General features: G+C 43.4%; 1 protein-coding gene across 3 annotated transcripts in view; it reads left to right on the top strand.

Annotated features, from left to right (window-relative positions):
- SLC38A1 (solute carrier family 38 member 1) overlaps positions 1 to 23,118 on the top strand; it is a 42,769-nt gene extending 19,651 nt beyond the window's left edge. For 2 of the 3 annotated variants that reach the window (XM_074870417.1, XM_074870418.1), the window contains 12 exons: positions 3,370 to 3,443; positions 5,073 to 5,165; positions 5,475 to 5,556; positions 6,739 to 6,821; positions 7,677 to 7,735; positions 7,868 to 7,993; positions 10,199 to 10,278; positions 11,460 to 11,560; positions 14,714 to 14,832; positions 15,358 to 15,499; positions 15,609 to 15,706; positions 16,737 to 23,118. In XM_074870417.1, coding sequence (XP_074726518.1) covers positions 3,370 to 3,443; positions 5,073 to 5,165; positions 5,475 to 5,556; positions 6,739 to 6,821; positions 7,677 to 7,735; positions 7,868 to 7,993; positions 10,199 to 10,278; positions 11,460 to 11,560; positions 14,714 to 14,832; positions 15,358 to 15,499; positions 15,609 to 15,706; positions 16,737 to 16,838 — 1,159 coding nt within the window. In that variant the 3' untranslated portion in view covers positions 16,839 to 23,118. The remainder of the gene's footprint in view (positions 1 to 3,369; positions 3,444 to 5,072; positions 5,166 to 5,474; positions 5,557 to 6,738; positions 6,822 to 7,676; positions 7,736 to 7,867; positions 7,994 to 10,198; positions 10,279 to 11,459; positions 11,561 to 14,713; positions 14,833 to 15,357; positions 15,500 to 15,608; positions 15,707 to 16,736) is intronic. The other variant, XR_012629187.1, reaches the window with a different exon arrangement.
- Positions 23,119 to 23,320: the final 202 nt, after the last annotated feature.

Raw genomic sequence — 23,320 nt, 5'->3', positions numbered from 1 at the left:
CATGCTTTTTAGGCAAAACAATTGAGCTAGGAACTCAGAGGAGCTTAATCCCAGTATTGTTGATAACTACAGCCTAGACCAGGAGTTCTCAACCTTTCCTTCACCATAGGCCCCCTTTAAATACCTTTTGTGGCTGTGGACCACCAAGACTTAATTCAAGATTTAAAGTGCTAGACCACATCAAATGTTTATTTCAATTTTCTCATGAAGGATCTTCAAGTTTGGAGAGAAGGGGAAATAAGTTAATCTGTTAATGGACACACTCATAATATCTTTATTGCAATGTTTCTGTATGAATTTAAAATAATAGCATCAACACTTTTCTTGCTCAAATAGCCCATTTTATGGTATTTTAACATGCTAATTCTGAATTTGATGCCAATTTTTACATTAAAATTCGATGAAAAGTTTTTACAATTCTTCTCACTTCCCCCCTTGTTTGTCCATGTTCAGTCACCATATATTTTTGTTTACGGGTCCAGGGTCCACCACTTGGAGGAACAGACTTCAGCCCCGTTGTGGCCCTAAAGAGGGCCATTGGGTTAAGAAAATGTCTTTAAGAGAAAAAAAGCCTGGTTAAAGTGGGTCTCACTAACCATACTAGCACTGAATATACTAACGCATCAGGGCAGGCAGCAGGGGGGGCTTGAGTATGAGAGGAGCATTGAGGGGAGGGGGCTGTGGGAAAAGGAGGTGCAGTGCTTGCCACAAGCCAGATCAAATGTTTCCAGGCTGGACGTTCCCCACCCCTGCTTTAAGCCTTCGCAGACTCCCTGTGACGACATCTCAGCCACCCAGGGGTCTGCAGGCCACAGGTTGAGAACCACTGGCCTAGACCAAAGAAAAGCATCCTTTCCTGTATGCAAAAGGGGAGAAAACCTTGCTACAGAAAGATGACACAAAAGGAGACGGACCAGGCCACCTAGGGATGGCAGGAGCACTCATCGCTCCTGTGGTTTCATCCTGGAGAGCCAGGACCAGAGTGATAGATCGTGTTGCAGAGACATACGGGCCAGCCAAGTGCAAGGTGCCTTCAGCCTGCATTTAGCCCGGCAGTGCGCAATATCTGAAAACCCCTGCTGAGTCACAGGGGCTTGTTAGATGAGGTATAGTGTGAGATTACAACTGAAGTTTCACACTTCTTTCTGCAGCTCGTTCTGCTAGGGTTGGCTGGAAACAGTCATGAAGCCACAGCCTAACTCCTCCAGAGGTTTAGGGCAGGTTGGCAGACTGGCCCTGTGGGAGGCTGTACGGTGGCAAACCCCATGCTCTGCCATGCTCTTCTGCACCCTGTGCCTTATGAGTGTTCAGAGCTGTTCTGTGCAATGAGGCAGGTGACTGCACGAGCCTCACAGGTCTTCCGGCCCCAAATCCTGGAACTCTACAGAGGGCTGGGGACAGCACGTGTTTCAGCTGATCTGGTAATGTGGCAGCTGGGAGCAAACAGCAGTGGCATCACAGGAACAGTTTGTTCTTCCCAGCACTGTATCAGTCCCCTGCTCTAAACTGTTTATTCTAGATTTGTTGGGGGGGAGGTGGCTTTTGCATGTGCCAGTTGCTTGCATAGCTGCCAGCACTTCTTTAAAAGCAGGCAAAATAAAATTAGGGGAGTGCTTTTGGGACTGCAGCACAAGCTCCCCTGCTTCTGTTTTGAATTTGTGCAGAGCGAGTGGCATGGACATTTTCATTCCTTTCCAAGGGGTGGTTCTGGCGCAAATATCCCTGTCCATACCGCAGTCCTAACACAAATAAGTTTTTCATACAGCGCTAATGAAAATGCCAAGTGTCTCTGTAAGAACCCTATGGGGAGCTAAGGACAACAGATCAGATAAATACCTGGCTGCTTGGGAGTGTTATTTTTACCACTGCAAAGGCTCCATGAGCTCAGTGCCTGAAAAATGGGAGCTTTTAATAATAAAATAGACTTGATGCTGGCATGTGGAGCCAGAGCCATTTGGGGCTGGGAGTGAGTCAGCCCAGCAGCGGAGCACTGGGGGCTGTGAGCACCATGCCTGCAGGCAGACAGGGGCGGAACAGCTCTGCAGGGAGCACGGGGCAGGAGCAGGGCTTAGCAAATCTGTGAAAAATGGAGCAGAGTGACCTCAGCCAGCACAATCTCCCTTCCCTTCTCCACCTTCTCGAAGAGAAACACCCTTTGGGCTGTACAGAGTGTGTTGTTATTGTCAATCATCAATCTTTGTTGGCAAAAGAGCAGTTCCTCCTATCACCTCTTTATGTTTCTCCCTGCTCCTCTGGTCCCAAGAAACTTGTGGGTTATTATTTGGCACTAAAGTATTTCTAGTCTAAAATAATAAAAAAGTGAGGGGAGGAGGTTTCTCATCCTGTTCTTTTTGTGTATTCCTATGAAAAAGATGTGTTGCAGCTGTCTATGGCAGCAGCTTGTTTTCTGTTAAATTTTAGGCTTGTTTTTCTCAGTGTCCTGAGGGTAGTTGTCATAATAAAGAGAGGAATTGCCAGCAGATTGTCTGAATGCTCTTCACACACATCATGAAAACATCATCAGGTCTTTGTGTGTCAGAGTGTTGGACAGGAAGGCACACATGGTGCTTGGCTTAAAGACATAGAGCAATGAGCAAATGTGGTTTTATCCACATAGCCCCCAGCACTGACTAATTATCGTTTGTGCCAGCAAGTTCCCTACACAAACAATTTGGTCATTACTTCCTGCAATTCTTCTACATGAAGTCAAATTATGGATCATGGCAGACTAGGAGTGACATCAGTGAGGGAACACCAGTCTCTACCTAGGCAGAGTATAAGCCTTTGGTTTCTGCCTTTATTCCCAAGGGAAGCCAATGGAGCCTTAATTTCCCTTCTCTTCCCCCTCCTTGAGCACTGGGAGGCACATAAAAAGCCACTTGGGCTCCCCTTTGGTAGCATATGAAACATGTCCTGGGAAAAGATGCTTCCATTTCGTACTGAAGTCCTTAAATAGAGGACTTCCCTTTGAAATTTTTACTCTGCTTCCAGGAAAAAAAGCTTTATAGAGTGAGTGGTGAGGGACATACCTGGCTCATCCCTGTTCTAATTAAATCTTAATTCCTATCTGATAAAACATCTTTATTCTTCCTTCTTTCAATATGGGGAGGTGTAATTCACTGACAGGCTGTGCTCTGCAGCTCTGCAAAGTTTTGCTTGGTTGAATCCCTCTGCATGTAGGGCTTTCTGCCTCCACGGTGATGTTGTAGAACTGCAAACAGCATGTGAATCACATGTATTTTTAAGGCTTTTTTCATTGTCAGAAGAGTACAAAAATTATCTTGACGTCAACAGGAATATGACCTAACATGAAATATTGTGATGTTAGAGCTCAGCTCTTACAGTAGTTTATTCTCCATTCTTTTGTAGGCTGCTTTTGGTTTCAGTGACGCTGCTGTCTATTTATTCAATATATCTCCTGTTGGTGTGTTCAAAAGAAACAGGTAATTTAAGATGTTATTATACCATTTCAGTAGAATCATAAAGAACAAGAGGTGAAAAGAGTTCAAATAAGGCCAGGTGCTTTGTGTAAGACAGAGTTTCTATCACTTTGCTGATACAATAGAAAGACCTAACACATTTTGAGTCAGAAGCCCAGAATTAACAAGCATTTATGACATGGCAATGGAGAACGGCATCCAACCATCACTGTAAAAAGAAAAACTTAGGACAAAGAGTGAATTCTGCTATCATGAAATGTTGTCTTCAGTGAGCTAGAAGGAACAGCTCATACAGTTTCTTTGCATTACAAAACCAATTGCAAATGGAATATAATGAATCTTTGCCTATGGTGAAGCTTACGTGAAAATACAGTTTGTCCTTAAAGGTTAGTGTGAAGTTCCTAATAGCCTTTGTGGTGTAGTACAAGGTTCCCTAGAAGAAAATAAAAGGGAACAGTTCCTCCACAGAGAGAAGTGTATCTGTAAGCAAAATATATTCTAAACACAGAAATTAGAAGTTACCCACAGTGTTAAATGTCACTGTGCTCTGAAGTCCAAGAGTCTCTTTCCTTGGGTAACAATCTCTGAAGCTAGATTTTTTAAATTATCTGTGCACAAGAACATGGTAATATATTAATATGTGATTTGGACACACATGTATAATGGCAACAACTGCCTAATAAATTAGGTACGTATGCCTAATTGTGGACACATTTGTGCCCTGTTAGTTCCCAAAATCTAAGCCCTGGTTTTATGCTACTGGTACATTCAAGCTCAAACTTACTTTTTATACAAGCTTCAAAGCAGAAATGTCAGCTATAAGGAAATATAGAGAAAACCAAACAATGGGATGCATTTTTAAAATCTTCTGTACAGTGTAACATCTGCAATATTTCTCTTTCTGTTCTCATGTATCTCACCATCTTCACAATGTCCAGTCTTCTTCTCAGCCTAAATCACAGCCAAGGAAAAAACATTTAACAGAAACACGAACCAATTAATAGAGGAGTTTCTCAAGCTTGACAGATATTTTAGAAGAAGTTTTAGTTATAATTTACACCTTTCTCTGCTTTTACCAAAACCATACCACACTGAGAATTCACAAGTTAAGTCTTCGTCATTAGAAATTGTAAATCATCCTGTAAACCAGTGGCTGCCCACATTTAGATTGTTTAGTCAAGGCAAGCAAAATTGCAGAATCACAGTATTGTGTCTGCTGTGGCCAGGCTGCCAGTGCTGACTTGTGGATCCTGCTGAACCAAATTTTGTCTGGAGAGGAGGCTTTCTACGTCACTCTCATTGTGGGTGCAACCCTAATATGCCAGGATGGGGATACCAGAATTTAACATGTCACTAGGGGTATAGACAGACTTATTAAAGGGGTGTAATAGCCTCATTAAGAGCTTCAATTTCAAAAGTGACCAGTAGCCAATGATAACATTTATAGACGTCAATAAAACATTCCTACATAAGTTTCAGCACTAGTAATTACAAAAGAGCTCTCTATTTGCTTGCAAAGGGCAGATATGGCTGCACAGATGGGTGGTTAGCGGAAAAGGAATCGTAAGTGTTCCAACTCAACGGCTTTCACTGCTGCGTTTGTTACCTTTCTTCTCATTTCTTTTCTTTCAGGCTGCATGGTGTATGAAAAGCTGGGTGAGCAGGTCTTTGGTACCCCAGGGAAAATGATTGTCTTTGGATCTACATCTCTGCAGAACGTTGGAGGTAAAGGAGATGAGGGATATTGAAAAACAAAACACAAGAACATCTTAATAATGTTACAGCTACGAACCAGTCAGTTCATCCTCTCAATAACATCTTGGGATCTTCATGCCCCTCAGTATAGCTGTGGCTAACACTTTGCATGCAGCCCTTTAAAAATGCTGTATTACCAAATGATCAGTTTACAGTCAATTATAGTTCAGGGTCTTCTATCATCAGACACTGATGTGCGAAAAGTTTCAGAATGCTTCTCTGTACTTGTTCTGCAAAACATCTTACCTGTTTTCTAAACTGACTTTCTTCTTCCTCCAGCAATGTTGAGCTATCTCTTCATAGTCAAAAATGAGCTGCCTTCTGCCATAAAGTTTCTAATGGGAAAAGAAGAATCTTTTTCGTAAGTTGTATTAATGTTGGTGATGAGATTATAGAATTTAACGTTATGTAGGTAAGTTTAAGCATATGTTTATAAAAGCTCTTAAGTGTTGGATATTCTTTAGGTTTGTCAAAGTAGATTTTCACAGGAATATCTCAGGGGTTAATAAAAACCAAGACAACTTTGGGAAGGAAAAGAGGATGGATAGGAAATGAAACGTTAAGTCATCAGTAGTTACTCTCTTCGCACACCAGATTTTCATGAAGAATTGTGATTTATACAAACCTCTTACCATAGGATCCAATCTTTTACAGTGTTAAGCAACACTTGAAGATACTGGGAACAATGCAAGTTTATTATGTATTTCCCTGTGTTCTTAGCATCTTACAGGATTTTGCCCCTGAAGCACTGTCCATAGTATGAAATTGTTTGATACTAGCATATGACAACAGCAGAATATTACACTTAGATTCCTGACATTTACCACTCCTTGACATTTACCAGCTTCTTTAATAGAGGGTGGTGTTTCTTTATAGCAGTAAATATCCTTTGTACTGGGTTGTATGGTATGCTGTAGTGCACAAGAAGAAGGTAGAGATCCCATTCCTCAGGCTTTCATACTAAATTGGACCGAGCAGTGGAAATAGGTCATACAGAATGTCACTAACACTGTCCCTTCTCCCCTTTCTTGCTTTCCACCAGGATTCAAAGCACTTTGCTAGAAGGAGATGCAGCCTTGGGCTGGCTAGGGTGTGCCAGCCTGTAGGAGCTTGGTTTGCCACTCCAGGCACATGCCGGAGTGGTTTAGCAAACAAATCACAGTGGCCTCCCCTGCCTCACTGTGTTGTATGTGTGGCCCTTTGCATGCTCTTTCCTCGTCCTGGCAGGGTGGCTTATATCAGGTTACGGAGGGTGTTGTTCTGCCTCGCAGTCCCACTCACTGATCTCAGCAGTAGGATGATATTTTGTCTAGTGACTATGAAAAACTGTCACATCTGAGTCAGAGAAGTTTTAAGGGCTGAATACTTAATGAGTACAAAGTTTAGATGTGTCCCCCATTGCTCCTTTTGTAGGAGCTTGTAGGGTAAGACCAAAGATAGCTCTGTAACTGCAGCAAACAAAGAGGATGATGGTTGAGTGTGAGGAAAACCAGAGAGGGTTTAAGGTGTGCTCATGGTGGGTTTTTTTTAATGTTTTGTGCAGGGCATGGTACGTGGATGGGCGGATTCTTGTTGTCACAGTGACGTTTGGTATAATCCTCCCTTTATGTCTCCTTAAGAACTTAGGTAAGATGCAAATGCCTTTGTGGGAATAAAATAAAGGACCCCAGACATCATGCCATTGACAGCAACACTGGTAACTCAGCTGTAATAAAAAAAAAGTCCTCTCATTGTAATCTAAGCAGCCTCCCTGGTCCAGGAATAAGCTGTGTTTTGCACATCTTGGAACAAGTAGGCCTAAATTGTCACAGCGGTTGAACTCAGTATAAACCAGCTTCATCCATACAGTTGTGGAAATTGATTTTTAAAATTATAGTTAAGAGGGTATTCATTTCATAAGGCAATTCTATTTTATGTGTAGCCCATAAAAATAAGTTCACAAATTGTGAGATTACAAAAAATAACTTATTTTTCTGTCAGCATCAAAATTTTTAGTGGTGGGGTTAATTGGAGATATTGGACTTTGAAGTAAGATGTGTATAGAAGATTGCATTTTCAAATGTGTTTGAGTTCACAGAGATGCCAGTAGGTACGCAACGTATTTTTTAAAACCACGTAACAAGTTTTAGCACTCAGCTGAGATGGCTCATATCAGGGAATCTGGGTCACGTTCTGATTGCAGTTGCACATTTTCAATTATCACAGACCCTTTCAAATGTAAAATTAGTTAAACTGCTGTAAAGGTGACCTTTGGGAAGTCAAACCGGTCAGAAAAAAGTTCAGGTCTGTCTGAAAGCCGGGAGGCTTGCAACATGGGAGACTCCCACACCAAGAGGACATGCTTTTGTCCTTCCAGAAGCTCATGATACATATTAAATGTATAATACATTTAAACTTTTCATGAAGCAGCAAAATGAAGTAAAAACCAAGATATGGCTAATAAAATAATTTTGTATGAGATTTCCTTTTAATTTCTTTCAGGGTATCTTGGCTATACCAGTGGATTTTCATTAAGCTGCATGGTATTCTTCCTGGTAGTGGTAAGTTCACTTTGCTTTCTTTGTTGGATGAGAGTCACTTGATAGGATATTCACAATTTCTCTGATGTTTTAATATTAATTTGCTTTTTATTATTATTTTTAACAATTAGCTGTCTTCTGCTCTTATTCTAGGTTATTTACAAGAAGTTTCAAATTCCCTGTGGCGGATCGGAGCTAAATGCAACATCATCTATTCTGTCAAATAGCTCAGCACATGAACATATGTGTAAGCCAAAGTATGTTATCTTTAATTCCAAGGTATGTTTCTTTTTATAATACTTATTTTTAATTCCCATAATATATGCACCTACACCCCATGTTCTTAATCCGATCAGCACCACATAGGGCCTGATCCTCCATGCTTCCACTCATGCTCCGATGGTGAACACGCAGTGGGTCTCCTCGCGCAGTCTTATGGAGATGCCGTGCTGAATGTACCTCCTTGCGGTTTTGCTCTGCCCTGGTAGTAGATGTGCTAAGGCTCTGAGCCCCAGCTACCACTGGACAACTAATGCTTTCTTCGGGAGAGTTTTCCTTTCCACTTCTTCTTACTATCTGTACTGCAACTGCGTCTTTAGGCTGTAGTTCAGCAGAGGCTGAGTAAGCCGTTCCTGCATCCAAAACCCAGAAGTAATCCCTCTGTCCTTCTGCACACAAACCACTTCTTTGTGACAGGGTACGTGTTTCCATAGCCATATGGTGAACTGGATTGTGAAAACGATACAGCTGAAAGCTAATCCAGCAAAAATTTGATTGCCTTTCAGCTGGATGCTTTCCTCCATCGCCACACAGCTGCAGGAAAAGTTGTGCCAAGAGAATGCAAAAGAGCAACTGGCTGTAGCTGTGAGAGCAGGAGGATTGCTCCTGTCAGCTGTGCTGGGGCGCACTGCTCGTTAGGCAGCACCTTATCCAGCAGAACAGGGTCCTCAGGGTGTCGCAGTCGCATTCATAGGTAATGCGCCTGTATAGCATATGTGTGCAAAAATTAATTTTTTTTAAATTCATCCTACCAGCTTCAGTTGAGGAAGCCAGTCTGAGCACTTTTCTTTAGTTGGGGGTAGCCATCAGCCCAGATCTGGTGTGACAGACCAAGAATTAGTTAACTTGATGTGCAATAGCAGCTTAAGTGTAGGTATATTTTAGATAGCATTGAAGGGCAGCCTTCTCCTACACGCCTCAGAGCCAGTGGAGACCTATCAGAAGGATTGGTCCATCTGAATTAGGCACAGTGGAACTGAACTCTACAGATTTGCCCTCGGGGCCAACAGTTTGCCAATCATTTTAGCAACTTTGGTGTGTGAGAGGAGAGACAGTTTCACAGAATCAGAGGATGGCTGAGGTTGGCATGGGCTTCTGGAAGTCAGATGGTCCAATCCCTCTGCTCAAGCAGGGCCACCTAGAGCCAGTTGCCCAGCTCCATGTCCAGGCAACTTCTGAATATCTCCACGGATGGAGACTCCACAACAGTAACATGCTGTGAGTGAGGGAGAGGAGACAGCACAGGCCTGGGTGAGGAAGGACCTCTGGAGACCAATCAGTGTATTTACTGACTGTCAGGCCTGGGGCGTAGCCCAGGACAGCTTCTGTGGGAAGGGGATGCCTCTGGCCAGTGTGAGCAGAACTCAGAGGGCTGAGGAGAGCTGTATGTAGGGATGGACTCATTTTGTCCTTGCAGGAGGACCTGTTTTTCGTGTGATCTCCGCTCATACCCATTCCCTGGGGAGAATGGAAGTTCCTGGGCACTGAGATCATTTGTGAAGTTTGGCTGTACACTGAGGACTGAAACCCACTCAGGTTTTTGGTGGAGAAGGGGGTGAGGTCCACCCTGGAGGCCTCCTGCGCTTCCTGGTGACGTAACAGTCTCTCTCTTTCCCCAAGGAAAAGCATGCTCCCTCCACACCCTCCTAGCCCTTTTGTTGGCCTGGGAAATGAAGGGACTCAGTCTGGTACCTTGAAATATACATTTATTTGTAAGTTCTGCATTCCTCTTCTCTTTTCTTACAGTCTGGATATGGGCTTCCTCTTCAGGACTTCAGCCTTAGCACCATGGGTGCGCACCCCTCTCCATGCCAAGGCAGGGTAGCGTAGCGGTGACCCACCATACATCCCCTTTATGCGTGACGGTGTGTTAGTAACGGTGGCAGTATCTGGGCAGGGAAACCCATCCCAGGGAGCAAAACCAGCAGCCACGTGGTGTCCAGCGCTGCACTCTGTGAGCAGAGTCAGGACTGTGCTCGCACGACCAACGTGAAGACTTTGTCCTCCCGTTGAAAGGGCACTGCTTTCCATATTTCATTAAATACGTGCTAACTGACAGGTCTTCTGCCTTCTCTGAAGGCTCTCAATGTTTGGTTGAAGGGTCCAGAGAGTTGGGAGCTGAGGTAGTTGAACATGGATCATTTCTTCACGCTTCTGGGGGAAATACTTCTTCTTAACTTCTTTTCTGAAATTCTCTCCAAACAGACTGTGTACGCTTTGCCCACCATTGCTTTTGCATTTGTGTGTCATCCATCAGTCCTCCCGATTTACAGCGAACTTAAAGAGTAAGCCTTTCTCTTTTTTTTTTCCCAGTTAATTGTTTTGAACTGCTTTACGTGGAAAATGTTAGTGCAGAGGTGCTCTGAGTCATTCATGCCATTCGGAGGAGATGTACTTTAGTAACACCCAACAAGCCAACGAGCGTGGCTGTCAGCTAGGAAATCTGGCCTCCCAGGCGTGCGGCTGGGGCGGGGGTGAGGGAAGTTGAGGATAATGCATACTTTGGGATTTTTTCGCTGGAAGTACACGGCAGCCTGGGGAGAGCCAAGTTGTGCCAGTTGTTATTTGGCATAGGAGAGAGGCGTGTGTTCAGCTAACGGCATTTGTCCCAGTGAAACTAAAAATCTGTTGCGGTACCAGGAAAAAAAAGTACTTTCAGACTCGCCCGTACTAAAAGACCTTTGCCAGTGCGTCTGACTCGCTGACACCTCTGGCTGGGCAGGGCTGTGGGGAGCTGGAGACCAGCCCTGCTGCGACATCACTGGCAGCCCTGGGGGGCTGCAGTGGGGTCCTGGGCCATGGGGGGAGCACCATGGGAGAGGTCAGGGTCAGTCAGACTCATGGGTGCCCTCAGGTCCCAGCCACTTGCTGGGTGCTTTGAGTTTCAGGTGACTTCAGCAGGTTCCCAGGTGCCTATTTAGGGCATCCCTGTGTGGATTTAAAAGTCTTAAGTTTAGGTACTGGAGTGTGAATATTTCAGAACAAATAGCTAACAATGAAATGTTTACACTTAACCTGTTTTACAGGTCTATAGTAGTCTGCATCATTCATTATTTTCTACTCACGAGGACACAGATATTTCTCTGCAAGCATTCAGAATGTTTTCTTTTTCCCTCTGTACAATTTTACTTTTGCTTTATTTTGACCTTTTAATTTAATTACTGAAGTGTTTAAAGGCCGTCCCTCTCCTCTCAGCTTCACCTCATTCTGTTTAAGTGGGTATGGACAGTGACCAGAGCCACAGGGCAGACCCACCATTTCTTGACTTAAGCCCCAAGTAGGGTCTGTTTCCCCAGCCCTTCTCTTCCTTGTGCTGCTGTCAATGAATTCCTGTTTCAAATGAAAATGCATTCGTGAGTCTTCCCAGAATTAATATGTTTATGCAGAGACTTAATACATTTTTAAACAGCTATTGAAAAATCCAGCCCAAACATTTTTATGTGTTCTTTTTTTCTTCTTTCTCCAGCCGTTCACAGAAAAAAATGCAGTTGGTTTCAAATATCTCATTTTTTGCCATGTTTGTGATGTACTTTATGACTGCCATATTTGGCTATTTGACTTTCTACGGTAAGTATGCAGTTCTTTACTGATCAAAGTAGAAAGGGAATAAATGTGAAATCAATAGCATATCCCAGCTGGAACAGAAAGTCCCATCCACTTATATTAAAATACTTTTTCAAATAATTTTCCTTAAAGCTTTCATACGGAGGTACAAATCTTTTCCTCCTTTCCCCCTGTGGATGAAAGGCACAAGTGAAAGTATTGTTTGCAAAAGGCATATTCAAAATATGAGGGAGAGATTTGTTTAACAGAATTGGGGATTAGCTGGGCCCCACTAAGATTTTCATTCCAAGGTCCTCAGCTGAATGTTGTGTACAATGGTAATGACTGAAGTGTGCATATCTGCATAAAATGAGACAGATTTGAGAGCAGGTCCTAGGAAATGAGTATCAAATCAGCCATCACAGCTTTTTCATTTTTTTATTGACGCTTTCATGTTAGAGGCAAAGGACCAAATATTCTCCCTGTCTCCCTACAGCTGACCCCTTCAGGTCTTGGTTAAATAAACTGGCAGTGAAGGTGGGGAAGCTTCGAGTGTTGTCCCAGCTCAGCTGCCAAAGGATGGTTATTTCAGTGTTTCAGACTTGCACCCTGTCTCTTTTCATGCATATCAATTCAGTTAAAGAAACAAACAAATTATGCTGTATTGCTAAAGGATACAACATGTATGCCCTAAAGGCACAATTATTAAGTAAAGTAGGATAAAATATGAATGTTGCCCAGGAAGCTACTCCTGTGTTCCAGTATAACAGGAATGTTGAAAAGTAAAAGCCTTTTTCCATGGACCATTAAGAGGTTACAAGACACATGACAAAACTGATGTTTGCCTTTTACCTCAGAGTCACCAAAAGGTCATCAGTGTTTTCCACCCTATTCCAAGTGACCTTTTTGTTACAATCTCCTCATTCATGATACTGTTCCTTGTGAGCCATGTATTGCAAGAGAAAGAAAATAAGTAAATATGAAATGTGGCATTTTTTTTCAAAGGTGTACCTATCTCATATTTGTTTTCTCAGGCTCTCATTCTGATTATGAGGCCTTGAGTCTGCATGCATTGAAGTAACTTGAGGTCATCTGTTCTAATTTTCCCAATAAAACCGCAAATACGCTGCAAGTGACAACAGCAACAGCCATTCTCATCCAACTGCTCCTGTTTAACACATTTTCATAGAAATGCATCAAATTAGCAGCCCCAGGGAGCAAGTGGGTGTAAATCAGCATGGACCCCTTCGCTTTGGCAGGGAGGAGATTCTGATGTGATTGCCCCAGGGATCTGAGGAGGCAGATCCGTGGCGCTCCTCTCTGGGAATCTCCCACACCCCTCAAGGACGAGGGTCTGGAGTCCATGGAGGAGGTAGGGGCTGCGTCCTTCTGGCCTTCCCAAGGGGGAATGGTGGAGGAATCCCTGGGGTGTCTCATGTGCCTCTCCCCGCATCAGGTGTCCCTGCTACCCAGCGCCAAGAGCCCGCGGGCGGAAGCTGTGCGGCTCTGTTGGGGCTTCTGCAAGGGTCAGTGCCATGACAGGCAGCAAAAAAGACACCAAGGGAGTATAAAATTCCTCTACTTTGATCCTTCTTCCCCTTGAGATTGACAACACCTTACCTTTCATATGTTCACTTACAGTTTTCTAACCCTCTTCTCTACCCTTACCTGGGTAAGAACAGCATTTTTATTGTGGCCATTTCTTCTTTACACCAGTAATACTTGTCTGTTTGCTGTGTTCTCAAAAGTGTTGCAGTGATGACTATATTTACATTGCAGAATTACAGAAAAGAGGTGTTTTTCTTCCCCTAAAAGGTCACACTGTGGTTGGGCTCTGTGGTGTATCTAGCTGAAAGGAAAACAGACCTTCAACTGTAAGCCTTGCCCTTCACTTCCTACCTGGCTGCAGTCCGTGAGCGGTACAGAAGTTGCAGTCTGTGCTTGCAGGAGCAGAGTAAGCTCTGTGTCGCAGAAGCTGTGCATGTGCCCGGCTTGAAAACCCCACTCCTAATCTGCAGGGAGGTGGGAGAGCATTTTCTTTCTCCTGGTGGGGATTCAAGCACTGCGTAGGTGGTGTTGACCGGTGGTGTCTCCCCAGAAAAGTGTCCTGGGGGAGCGCACACATTTTGCCGCAGGACAGATCCCTCTGCCTCCAGGAATACATGAGGTTTTACCAAGTGCCAGAGATTTTAAATTAGATGTGGCCACCGAGTTCCCTTTAAGGACTTCAGTTTAAGAGCTGTTATGTTTTACCACCAGCTTTCTAAGATTAGAGGCAGAAACAAAACATGAGCCTAAAAAGGGGCAGCGAGTATGTTTTGTGGTGCACTTAAACAGATGCCCCTTTAGGTCCCTCAGCAACTTGGTTTTCCTGTTGGTTAGCACACACAGACCTGCTCTGCACTATTTATCACAGCTTCAAGGAAACATTTTTGCAGGAGGTCATATTAAAATATCGCCAACGCCTCCCCATTAGGCACCCCTCTGTGATTTGTCTTGGCCGCTGGGGCCGCCGGCCGGCACAGGGCCGAGCTGCAGGCACTGCGACGGGGATGGCAGGTTCAAGAGAAAAAAACATCAGGGCAGCCCTCAGAGGAGCTGCCAAGGGATTTGAGTGCAGATGTCAGAATGTCCTGCTGAGAGTTGACCCGAGATAGGCTTTATTCTTGGTTGAGAACAGGGACACTGCTTTTTGCTGGAAGTTTATTTGCTGTTTAGACTAATTTAGCTCAAAACCTTGTAGTTTATATTAAGCTCAGCCATTGCAGTGCATGTGGTTATTTTTATATCATTTGAAACTTTAAAAAAAAAGCCCATGGAACCAATTAGAAATAGCTTATTTCACTTTACTTATTTTTTTATATATGTATTATTTGTAAGCAAGCTTTCGTGTATGTCTCACTGTTGTCTTTCCTACAGTGAAAATTACCTTAGACTTAGGCATGTGCTGTCTTGAATTAGGATGCATTCCTAAATCAGACCTCCAAAGGATTAATCTGGAATAATGGGATCTTTAGGATTTGGTTCAAAGCACTGTTTTAACTCAGAATGTTTCATTCCATACTCTTTTGTTTGCAGATAAATCACTTGTTGTTCAAGAAGGCTGTTGTTAAGCAATGATTTTTGTGAACTATTTGCCTGTTTGCCAGAACACTCACCTTATTGTCTTTTCCGTAGACAATGTGCAGTCAGATCTGCTTCACAAGTACCAGAGCAAAGATGACATCCTCATCCTGACCGTGCGCTTGGCTGTGATCGTTGCGGTGATACTCACGGTGCCGGTGCTGTTTTTCACTGTAAGTAAAAAGCTCCACACGGTCTGGAAGTCGGTAACATCTCTACACAGTGTGTTTCTTCAAACCACAGTCCAGCAGTTGCCAAGACAGTGATGTTGCAGCTACAAAAAGAGCTTGAGCTTGGATCAGTCTTTTTCCACACCAGACTCCCACTAACTTCTGGAGAAGTTCCCCCTACAGGAAATAAATTAGTCACTTTTGGTCTTAAATCTGTTTTAAACTGAAACCACAAGGGCCCCCTCTTTCTTCACGTTACTTCTCTGGAGCAAGCTCAGAGGTGAAGTTCATTTTTAAGTGCAGAAGGATCCCAAGAGGCATGTTGGAAAGAGAGAAATATCCTACTGCAGTTTTGAAATATCAAGTTCATTTTAAGGATTATTTCAAAGGATATTGCATCAGAGACCCCAGAATTTCTGACAGAACTATGCAGCATGTCATATGAAGAACCCGTTAAAATAAACCTGGGAAGCTTTGAATTGCCTTATAGACTATTTCTGACAGAGAACTCTCTCTCTCTTCCTACAGGTGCGTTCATCATTATTTGAGCTGGCTAGAAAAACAAAATTTGACTTATGCCGTCATGTTTTGGTTACTTTTGTTCTTTTGGTTATCATCAACCTGCTAGTCATTTTTATCCCAACCATGAAGGATATTTTCGGAGTTGTAGGTACAGTATCCTGGCTTTGTACTACCAATAAAAGACTGTTGCTAATCAGCAACAACAATGATCAGCTGTTGCTGACAGCTAACAAAACTCATTTATTTGAATTTTGCAGGGGTCACTTCTGCCAATATGCTGATTTTCATTCTTCCTTCATCGTTGTATTTAAAAATTACACAGCAGGATGGATCAAAGTTGACTCAGAGGATTTGGGTATGCATTCCTTTCCCATCAATGCAATGCTTTTGTCTTGTCATTCCTTATAATGTGCTAGATGCAAAGCGTACCTAATCTGAACATATGTGTGAGCTTCTTTACGTTACTTTCCCTCATTGCTTCAGCCAGTTGGCAGCCGTGCTTGCCTTTCTCCTTTGCTTACCCAGTAGAGGGGCCGTACCATGGAGGGCACCTTGTGTTCCAGGGGGCCCTTCTCTGCAGGCGATGAGCTCTTCCCTGGCTGGTAAGCAGCAGCTTTGCAAGCATCCGTAGCTGTCAGCAGGGTGTGGGTACCCCTCCAGCCTGCTTCAGTAAACCTTTCAGCCCAGCAAGCTTTCTCCATTACAGTGTGTAGATCCAGAAAGCGTGCAAAGCTCTCTGTTTGTGGTATTTCTTATGGTTTAATGAGTCAGACTTAGGGTTCTTCCCCCAGAAGCAGCCAGCTGAAATGTTAGCCCTTTGGCATGCATGATCAGATGGGAATGGGCCTTGGAAAGATTTCCTGAGCCCCAGGAAGAGCTGCAGCTGAAAATATGCAACACTTTTTTGTATTCCCAGTCTAATGGGGCCTGTACTGGAAGCATCGTAAGGTCAGACCTTCCTGCTCTGAGCAGGCAGGAAACCCGTGTTTCACTTGTGGCTCCATCCACAGACCCCAAGGCAAAAGAGCTGAACTTTGATGGACATGTATTCGATGGGAAAAGTAGACATATTTCCATGAGGCTTTGAAAAGAGCAGAGCCAATTGGTCCTAAAAACAGACTCGCTTAATCCTCTTTAGGGATGATCGGTGTTTAAGAATTGAATTGAAAGAAGAAAAAAATTGGTTTTGGTGTTCAGTGAGTAATTATTAATGATGCTAATCTGTTTAATTATCTATGGGTCTGGTCTTTACCAGAAATGCTATCCCATTTTAGTTGATAACTTTGATACATCACCTTGTAAATCTCCTTAAGAGGAGAAGCTAACATACTTGAATTAATTGTCTTTTCTTTTTAGTCATTAATTTTCTCTCCTTTTTGTTCCAGGCTTCTCTTTTCTTGGCACTGGGGATAATGTTTTCCCTAGTGAGCATTCCCTTGGTCATCTATGACTGGGTACAATCAGGAGGCAGTGCCGAAGGCCACTGAAGTTCACCTCTTTCTGAAAAGAAGACACCCCTGTTTGCTACACACCAAAATCACAACCATCCGTTCTCTTATCTATTCCATCTTTTGTGAGTTTACTCAAATCAAATCCAAATAATGATTATCCAGTACTGAAAATACTGTTATGGGTGTATTTTCTTGCAGAAAACAGACCCATTTTTTCCAACAGGCATATCACTCTGCCCCCAATACTGAGTTACCAGATCAGCACTAAGTCTGTGTTAATTGTCTGTGAGACTATCTAGAGTGTTGTTCATAGGAATTCATCACAATTAATTTGTATCCCCTCTTCCACCCATGAATTGCATTGTTCTGTTATTATCCTTAGCCCTTCAACCATAACCTCCGCTCCTTTAGGGCAGCAGCGCCTGTTGTTATCAATACCAACTGGAGTGATGTCAGTTCACACCCTTCCCCACCCCTGTCTTTTAGCCAAAACTCTGCTCTCCAATTGTACGCATCTGGTTTGTTGTTTATTTGTTCTGTTGCTGTTTTGTGCACCATCTGCCTCAGTGGGTTAAGTGTACCACTCTGGATACAGGCACAAAAGGCACCACGAGAGTGTAAATGAGTGTTGCATAAGCGTAGGTCCTAAATCTGGTGCTTCTCTCTAATGTTCTGGTAAATGAGTTAGTTTTAGGGGTTGGCCCTTTCATGGCTTTGGGTGTAGACCTCTGTGTGTGTGTGTGTGTGTGTGTGTGTGTGTGTCTTCGTGAAGGTGTGCAGGGAGCGGGAGGAGGACAGCCACCACCATCAGCCACCGTTCCCCTGGCACACTTCAGCTGGAGCCTGACCAGAACTAGACTTGACCCCAGACCATGAGTACTTGAGTCTGAAGAGCTGCAGACGCTCAGAGATTTCCATAGGAAGTCTGCATTTTCTTCAGCATTAAACCATTTACTCATGCCCCACTTCTCTCAGAAAAAAAAATACCAAGCTCCAGTTTGATCAAAACCTACGCATATAATCATACCTCATGCCTTTTCCATTCTGGGATTCATTTGTACATACCTTGTAGAGACTGGCTCCTTTCTTGCATCTTACGCTCCTCCCACTGAAGTCAGCGGGTTTTTTGACAGCAGCAGAAGCAGGATCTGACTCACCCTGCCAAACTACTGGATTTCTAATGGAAATTGAAATCTGTAACATTTCTTTAAACAGAAACACTTTTTATATTTAAAATGTTTCATTTACATTTCTCATCCATTCTCCATAAAAGACATCCAATTACTACTAGCAGCAACACTGTAACTTGCATCTGTTGTCCACAAAATAAGCATTTGCCTATTGCCTTAGAGCTGGTGTAGAGAACTACTTGTAGAGACTCAAACGCTAAGCAGGTGATTGTTAACCATCCTGAGCAGACATCTTCTATTAGTGCACTGCCAGCAGCATATATGTGTTCACTTTGTGTCATTCACCATGTGAGCTCAAAAGTGTCTCAGAATATGAACCTGGCTCCCATTGAAAGAACCAATGTCTAAAGGGAGCCCCGCATCGCACCCAAGGGCTGAGTGATGCCCTCGGTATGCTCGAGCCATACCTGTCAGTATGCAGTGACCCTCTTGTTCCCAGTAGCTGGTTCATTTCCGACTCCCATTGTAACTGTGGAAGGAGAGTGTCATCAGCTGTGGGGAACCTGTCATTGCAGCTTGCTCTTTTTAAGGTTAGGGATGTAGAATTCAGGATCTTGGGATTTCTGTGAGATATTGAATAGTCTCAATTGCCATTGCCTTGTCCTACATGGCTTGAAGTCACTGAGAGTTGAGACCACAGAGCACTTCTCAGGACCTTGAAAATTGGTTTCTACAGGTAACATCCAGAGAGGTTAATTTGGGGCCTTCCTTGGAATTTGGGCATCGAGATGCAGAATGTTCATGCTGCAGAAAGTAAGCCTATTAAACCCAGACTTCTAGATCTGTACCTCAGCCTAGGCAGTGAGGTACCCAGCTCTGCTGATACTCCACCAGGGTCCAGAAATAAGGTAGAGTGGACTCCGCAGGCTGCCCAAGTCCTTGGAGTAGCCCAGCAGCAAGAACAAAATTGGAAGCCTCCTCCCTCCGGGCAAAGTGACCTGCTAGACTCCAGTGCAGGGTTCCCTTACTGTCTTCCTCCTGGCCCCTCAGACCTTCACTCACAGGCTCCGAGCAAGGTCTCCGGTGTGGCATCCTGCCCCCCAAGCACCCCTCAGCCCAGCATTTAAGGCACGAACTGCTGAGCTACCCAGGACCCCTGGGCTAAGGTCACTTGTGCTCTCCTGCAGCTTGTCTCAAACCCTTGCCTGCAGTGGTGTAGGTCACCAGTTCTCTCTGCACTGTCTCTTTACGAGACTGATCCCTGCCTGTATTCACAGAGAAGTCCATACCATAGCCTACGAGCCCAGGTGTTGGTCAAGCTCTGGAGAGAAGAACCTGTGCTTGGTTCCTATCTCTTCACAGCTCATTCCAGGCATCTTCCCAGCTCGGGATGTAAGTTTGTGGCACCTCTTTTGCAGGCACCCAACCCTCCGTGGTCACTGCAGCAGGAGTCCAGCATCTCACTCCATTCTCTGACTCAGCTTGCTGGGGTCACATTTTCAGGTGCCTTATAATCTCTCTGGATCTTATCCTAAAAAAACCTAACTCAGACCTGAGAACACTGCACAGTGTTATCCTCAAGATGCTCCAGGGCTCTCCTGCTTTCCTCCCTCCCTTTATCCTTCTACTACTGATTTGTGAGCAGTGCAGCTCTGTGCATTGTGAGGTTGTGAGAGAGGAGATCCTGTGAGCAACTTTCAAGTACCCAGGTATGAGCTAGAGGTCTGATCTGCTGCACAGGGTCCCAGCAAGGTCACAACTGCGACGCCTCCCTCCCCCACCCGTGCCGCCCCCACCCCTGCCCCCATAGTCTGCAGTCTCGTGTTTAAAATACCAACCACTGAGTTTTGGCACCCAGCTTCCTTCGACTTGAAGGGCTGTTGAGTGACTGATTGCTCCTTGCATCTTCCCAGATCTCTTCCATTACTACCCGTCTGTCTCCTCTTTGCTATTCTGCCTTCTTTTTCTCAGTTTATTTGTATTCTGGAGTTTTACTGGATAAATAGGGAGAAGAATGAGCTGGGTGTGTGCATAGAGTGAAATTACCCAATGTACTGGACCATCAAAGCATATCTTAGATACTGAAAAATAGATACCCAAAATATTGAGTCTTTAAACAGACTTTGTTTCTGGGTCTCTGAAAAAAAAAGAGGGAATTTTGCTTAGACTGATTTACTGGCATCATATTTATAGATATTTATGGAAAGGAATCATGTGTTTATTGATGTCTGTGGTAATGAACGTGAAATAACGTGCTTTTTGTTTTCTCATCAGGTTTATACATTCTTAACAGAATGCAATAGACCCTGCTGTAACTGTCAACATCAGTGATGGATGACAATATTTGTATGAGGTTATCTGTAAAATGTACTGCTGTTATTCAGTTCATTTGGAATAGTGAACTTGTAGCCAACAATGTACGAGTCCCACATTTTAGCTAGGATTTTAAGAGCACAGTGAAATGCTGTAGGAGTTTCTCTGTTGTTAAATTAATAGGATCCAGAGTACCGTATCTACTTAGTAGGTGGTAGCATGCTTTCTTTTCATAGAGAGTTTTATCACTATTGTGAGCACTGCAAATGTCAGACTGGATGCAAAATTACTCCAAATAACTACAACAAAATACTTTAAAATTCTCATTTGCATAATAGCAACAATAGATTGGTGAGGGACAAGGAAGGACTAATTAGAAGCAGGGCCTCCTAATAAGATTGTAGGAGTTAATCCTACACTTAAAAGACAGCCTTGCTGCCTCTCCTAGTCCACAGCATATTGCAAAGAAAATAGTCGTGAGCTTAAAGCACTCTTACAGTTGCAGAATACAGCTGCCCTTCTCTGTCCAATGGCAAACATGCCTAGTAAGTAAAACACAGTGAATTGTTATTTGGGAACAGTATCTCAGGAGCAGTGACCTCTCTGGGTGACACTTGCTCCTGGTCAGAGGGCCAATGCCAAATCCATGACCGGCACGGACACTTTGTAGGGCTGATGGGGACTGAGCAGTGCCTGGCCCGTCTGCGAGCCTAGGGCAGAATGGCCAGTCTCATCCTGCGAGGTCAGGGGATGGGCATCCCCATCTGCTCCCGAGGGCTGCTTTCCTGAGCCACATACTGACCCATAGCTTGTGCTCCACTTGCAGTAGGTCACACATGCAAATGCAGGTAGGAGAATAAATGGGTTGTCTGTACATCTGCCTTACAATGAATAAGCACCACAGCTCTCTGATATTAACAGTAACAATGGTATCTCTAGCTTATCTTTAAATAAATACATTTCTTTGCTTGAACCTTACATTAAGGCTAAAGAGCATCTTGGTCAAAATAAAACTCTTTCCATGTGGTGGTCTCCCACCTCCAGTCCTACCGTCCTCCCCCAGTGCCTGTAGGAGAAAGGCATAGCAGAATGTACTCAGCTCCATCAGCAGCTCCACAAGATGGCTTTATTGACTGGTGCCAGGGTGCTTTCTTAAACAATTCCCCAGAGCCCTTGGTGTCAGGAAGATCCTTAGTTCCTATAATTTACACAAAGAATGTTTTATTTGTATCTAATGTAAGGATTTCTGTAACAAACTGTGAAAAAAAAAAAAAAAGAGAATGAATTAATAAAAATTACAGGGCTGGAAAGGTCTAGAATTCACAAATTGTACACATGCCTATGTTTCTGAAGACAAATCTATGCAGTTGTGTTGTATTGTAGGAAATTTCATTTTTATGTACATATATATATTGTAAATAAATAGGATGCTGTATATTTTTGCAGTTGTTTATCCCCTATGATATAGAAGTGTTAGATAGGCTCTGCATATTAAGAATAATTTTAATAGAAATACAAATACTTTAGCTTCTGACTTAGCAAAATGTATATCCTTTCCTTTCTCCCAAGAGTTCACAAGTTTAATCCTAAACTTGAAATTACATTGCTAATGTAACAAGAAAAACAGAAATAAAAGGTCCAGTGAAATCTCTAGGATTAATTCCAGTGCATGACTCCCTGTTTTCTCAACAGCAAGTTAGCCAGTCTTTCTGCTGGGTAAAATATCTCCCTTGTAAAGGGCCCCTTTGGTACCCAGGTACCTCTTACCTCCTCAGCTGAGGTCAGGTGGTAGTAAAAGTGCTGAAAAGGCTTTATGCAGAAACCAGAGCAAACTGCAGCCAGCAGTTTGACCCAGCATTATGCCATGTTGTATCCAGGCATGTATTTACCCAACTAGTACAAACAGAAGTCAGGGCAAGACTTCTGCATTTCCATTTTCAGCCCCCAGAAATGCCTGTAGTTCAGAAAAAAAGTACTACAAGCCAGGGATGGGCAGCAGCTTGGTGCCATTTCTAGCCAGCTCCCTTCCTGCAGAGCCTTGCAGCTGCTCCTCCGCCGTAGACCCAGGCACGCTGCTATCATACGACCAAAACACTAGCACCTGAGGCTGATGAGAGTATCCCCAGCCGGGGACTGCTTGCACACCCTACCCTATGAATGGACAGAGGCCAGCATTTTGGTCATGGGATAGCTGCATGTCCAGGGGTGAGGATGATGGGAGGGGAAGGTTGTGTATGTCCTGAGAGTGCCTCCGTCAAGAGTCTTGAATGGACTTTCTCGCTGGTAAAGCACAGAAACATGTTTTTTCAGGACTGCTGAAAAACTGAGGTTGAGAAATGCATCTAAAAATAATTGTAATTTTTTTCCATGTTTACTTTATGGTCTTGGATGAAAATGAAACTTGAAATAACATTTGCTTTCACCATGAGCACAAATTAGAGGAAAAAACCTATATGCAGTCACTTCTACAGAGCTTTTCAAATTAATACAAGTGTACGTTTTGTTTTCAGTGTTATAGCCAACAAAATATAAACTGTAAAGGTATTTTTCCACATGACTTGAACTTTAACTTGTTTATAGAAACCTGTTTTTAGTGTCCCAGGGTATGTTAAGGCTCACCCAGATCCAGTATAAACAATACTGTTTGAATGATGTACGCTTGATATGAGCTCGTCTCTAATAGATTGTTGGAGTCAGTCATTGGTAATATTTTGCTCCTGCTAACATCACCATACTTTGTGCTGCTCATATCCAAATAAATGATGCAGTTTTTCGGTTTCTGTGTGTAAATAAAAAAAAAAAAAAGTGTATTAAGTTCTATAATCTCTGTTACCTCTATAGTTTTTAAACATTAAAATTGTGATCTAAACAAATGTTGAGGCCATATTCATTCTTTCAAAGGGATGACTATACATCATTATAATGCCTTGAACAGCATGTGCTCCTACTCTTATGCAAGTATTTTCACTGAACTCAAGGCATCCAGCTCTTGCAAAGCCAACTATATTAGACTCGGTGCAGTATATAGAGCAAAACATCAATAGATGTCTATGGAGCATTAAAATAAAGTTTCCA

Source organism: Strix uralensis, chromosome 5 (assembly GCF_047716275.1).
Source record: "Strix uralensis isolate ZFMK-TIS-50842 chromosome 5, bStrUra1, whole genome shotgun sequence".
NCBI lineage: Eukaryota > Metazoa > Chordata > Aves > Strigiformes > Strigidae > Strix > Strix uralensis.
The sequence above is the reverse complement of the archived record's forward strand: the minus strand, read 5'-3'. Positions and strand labels throughout refer to the sequence as shown.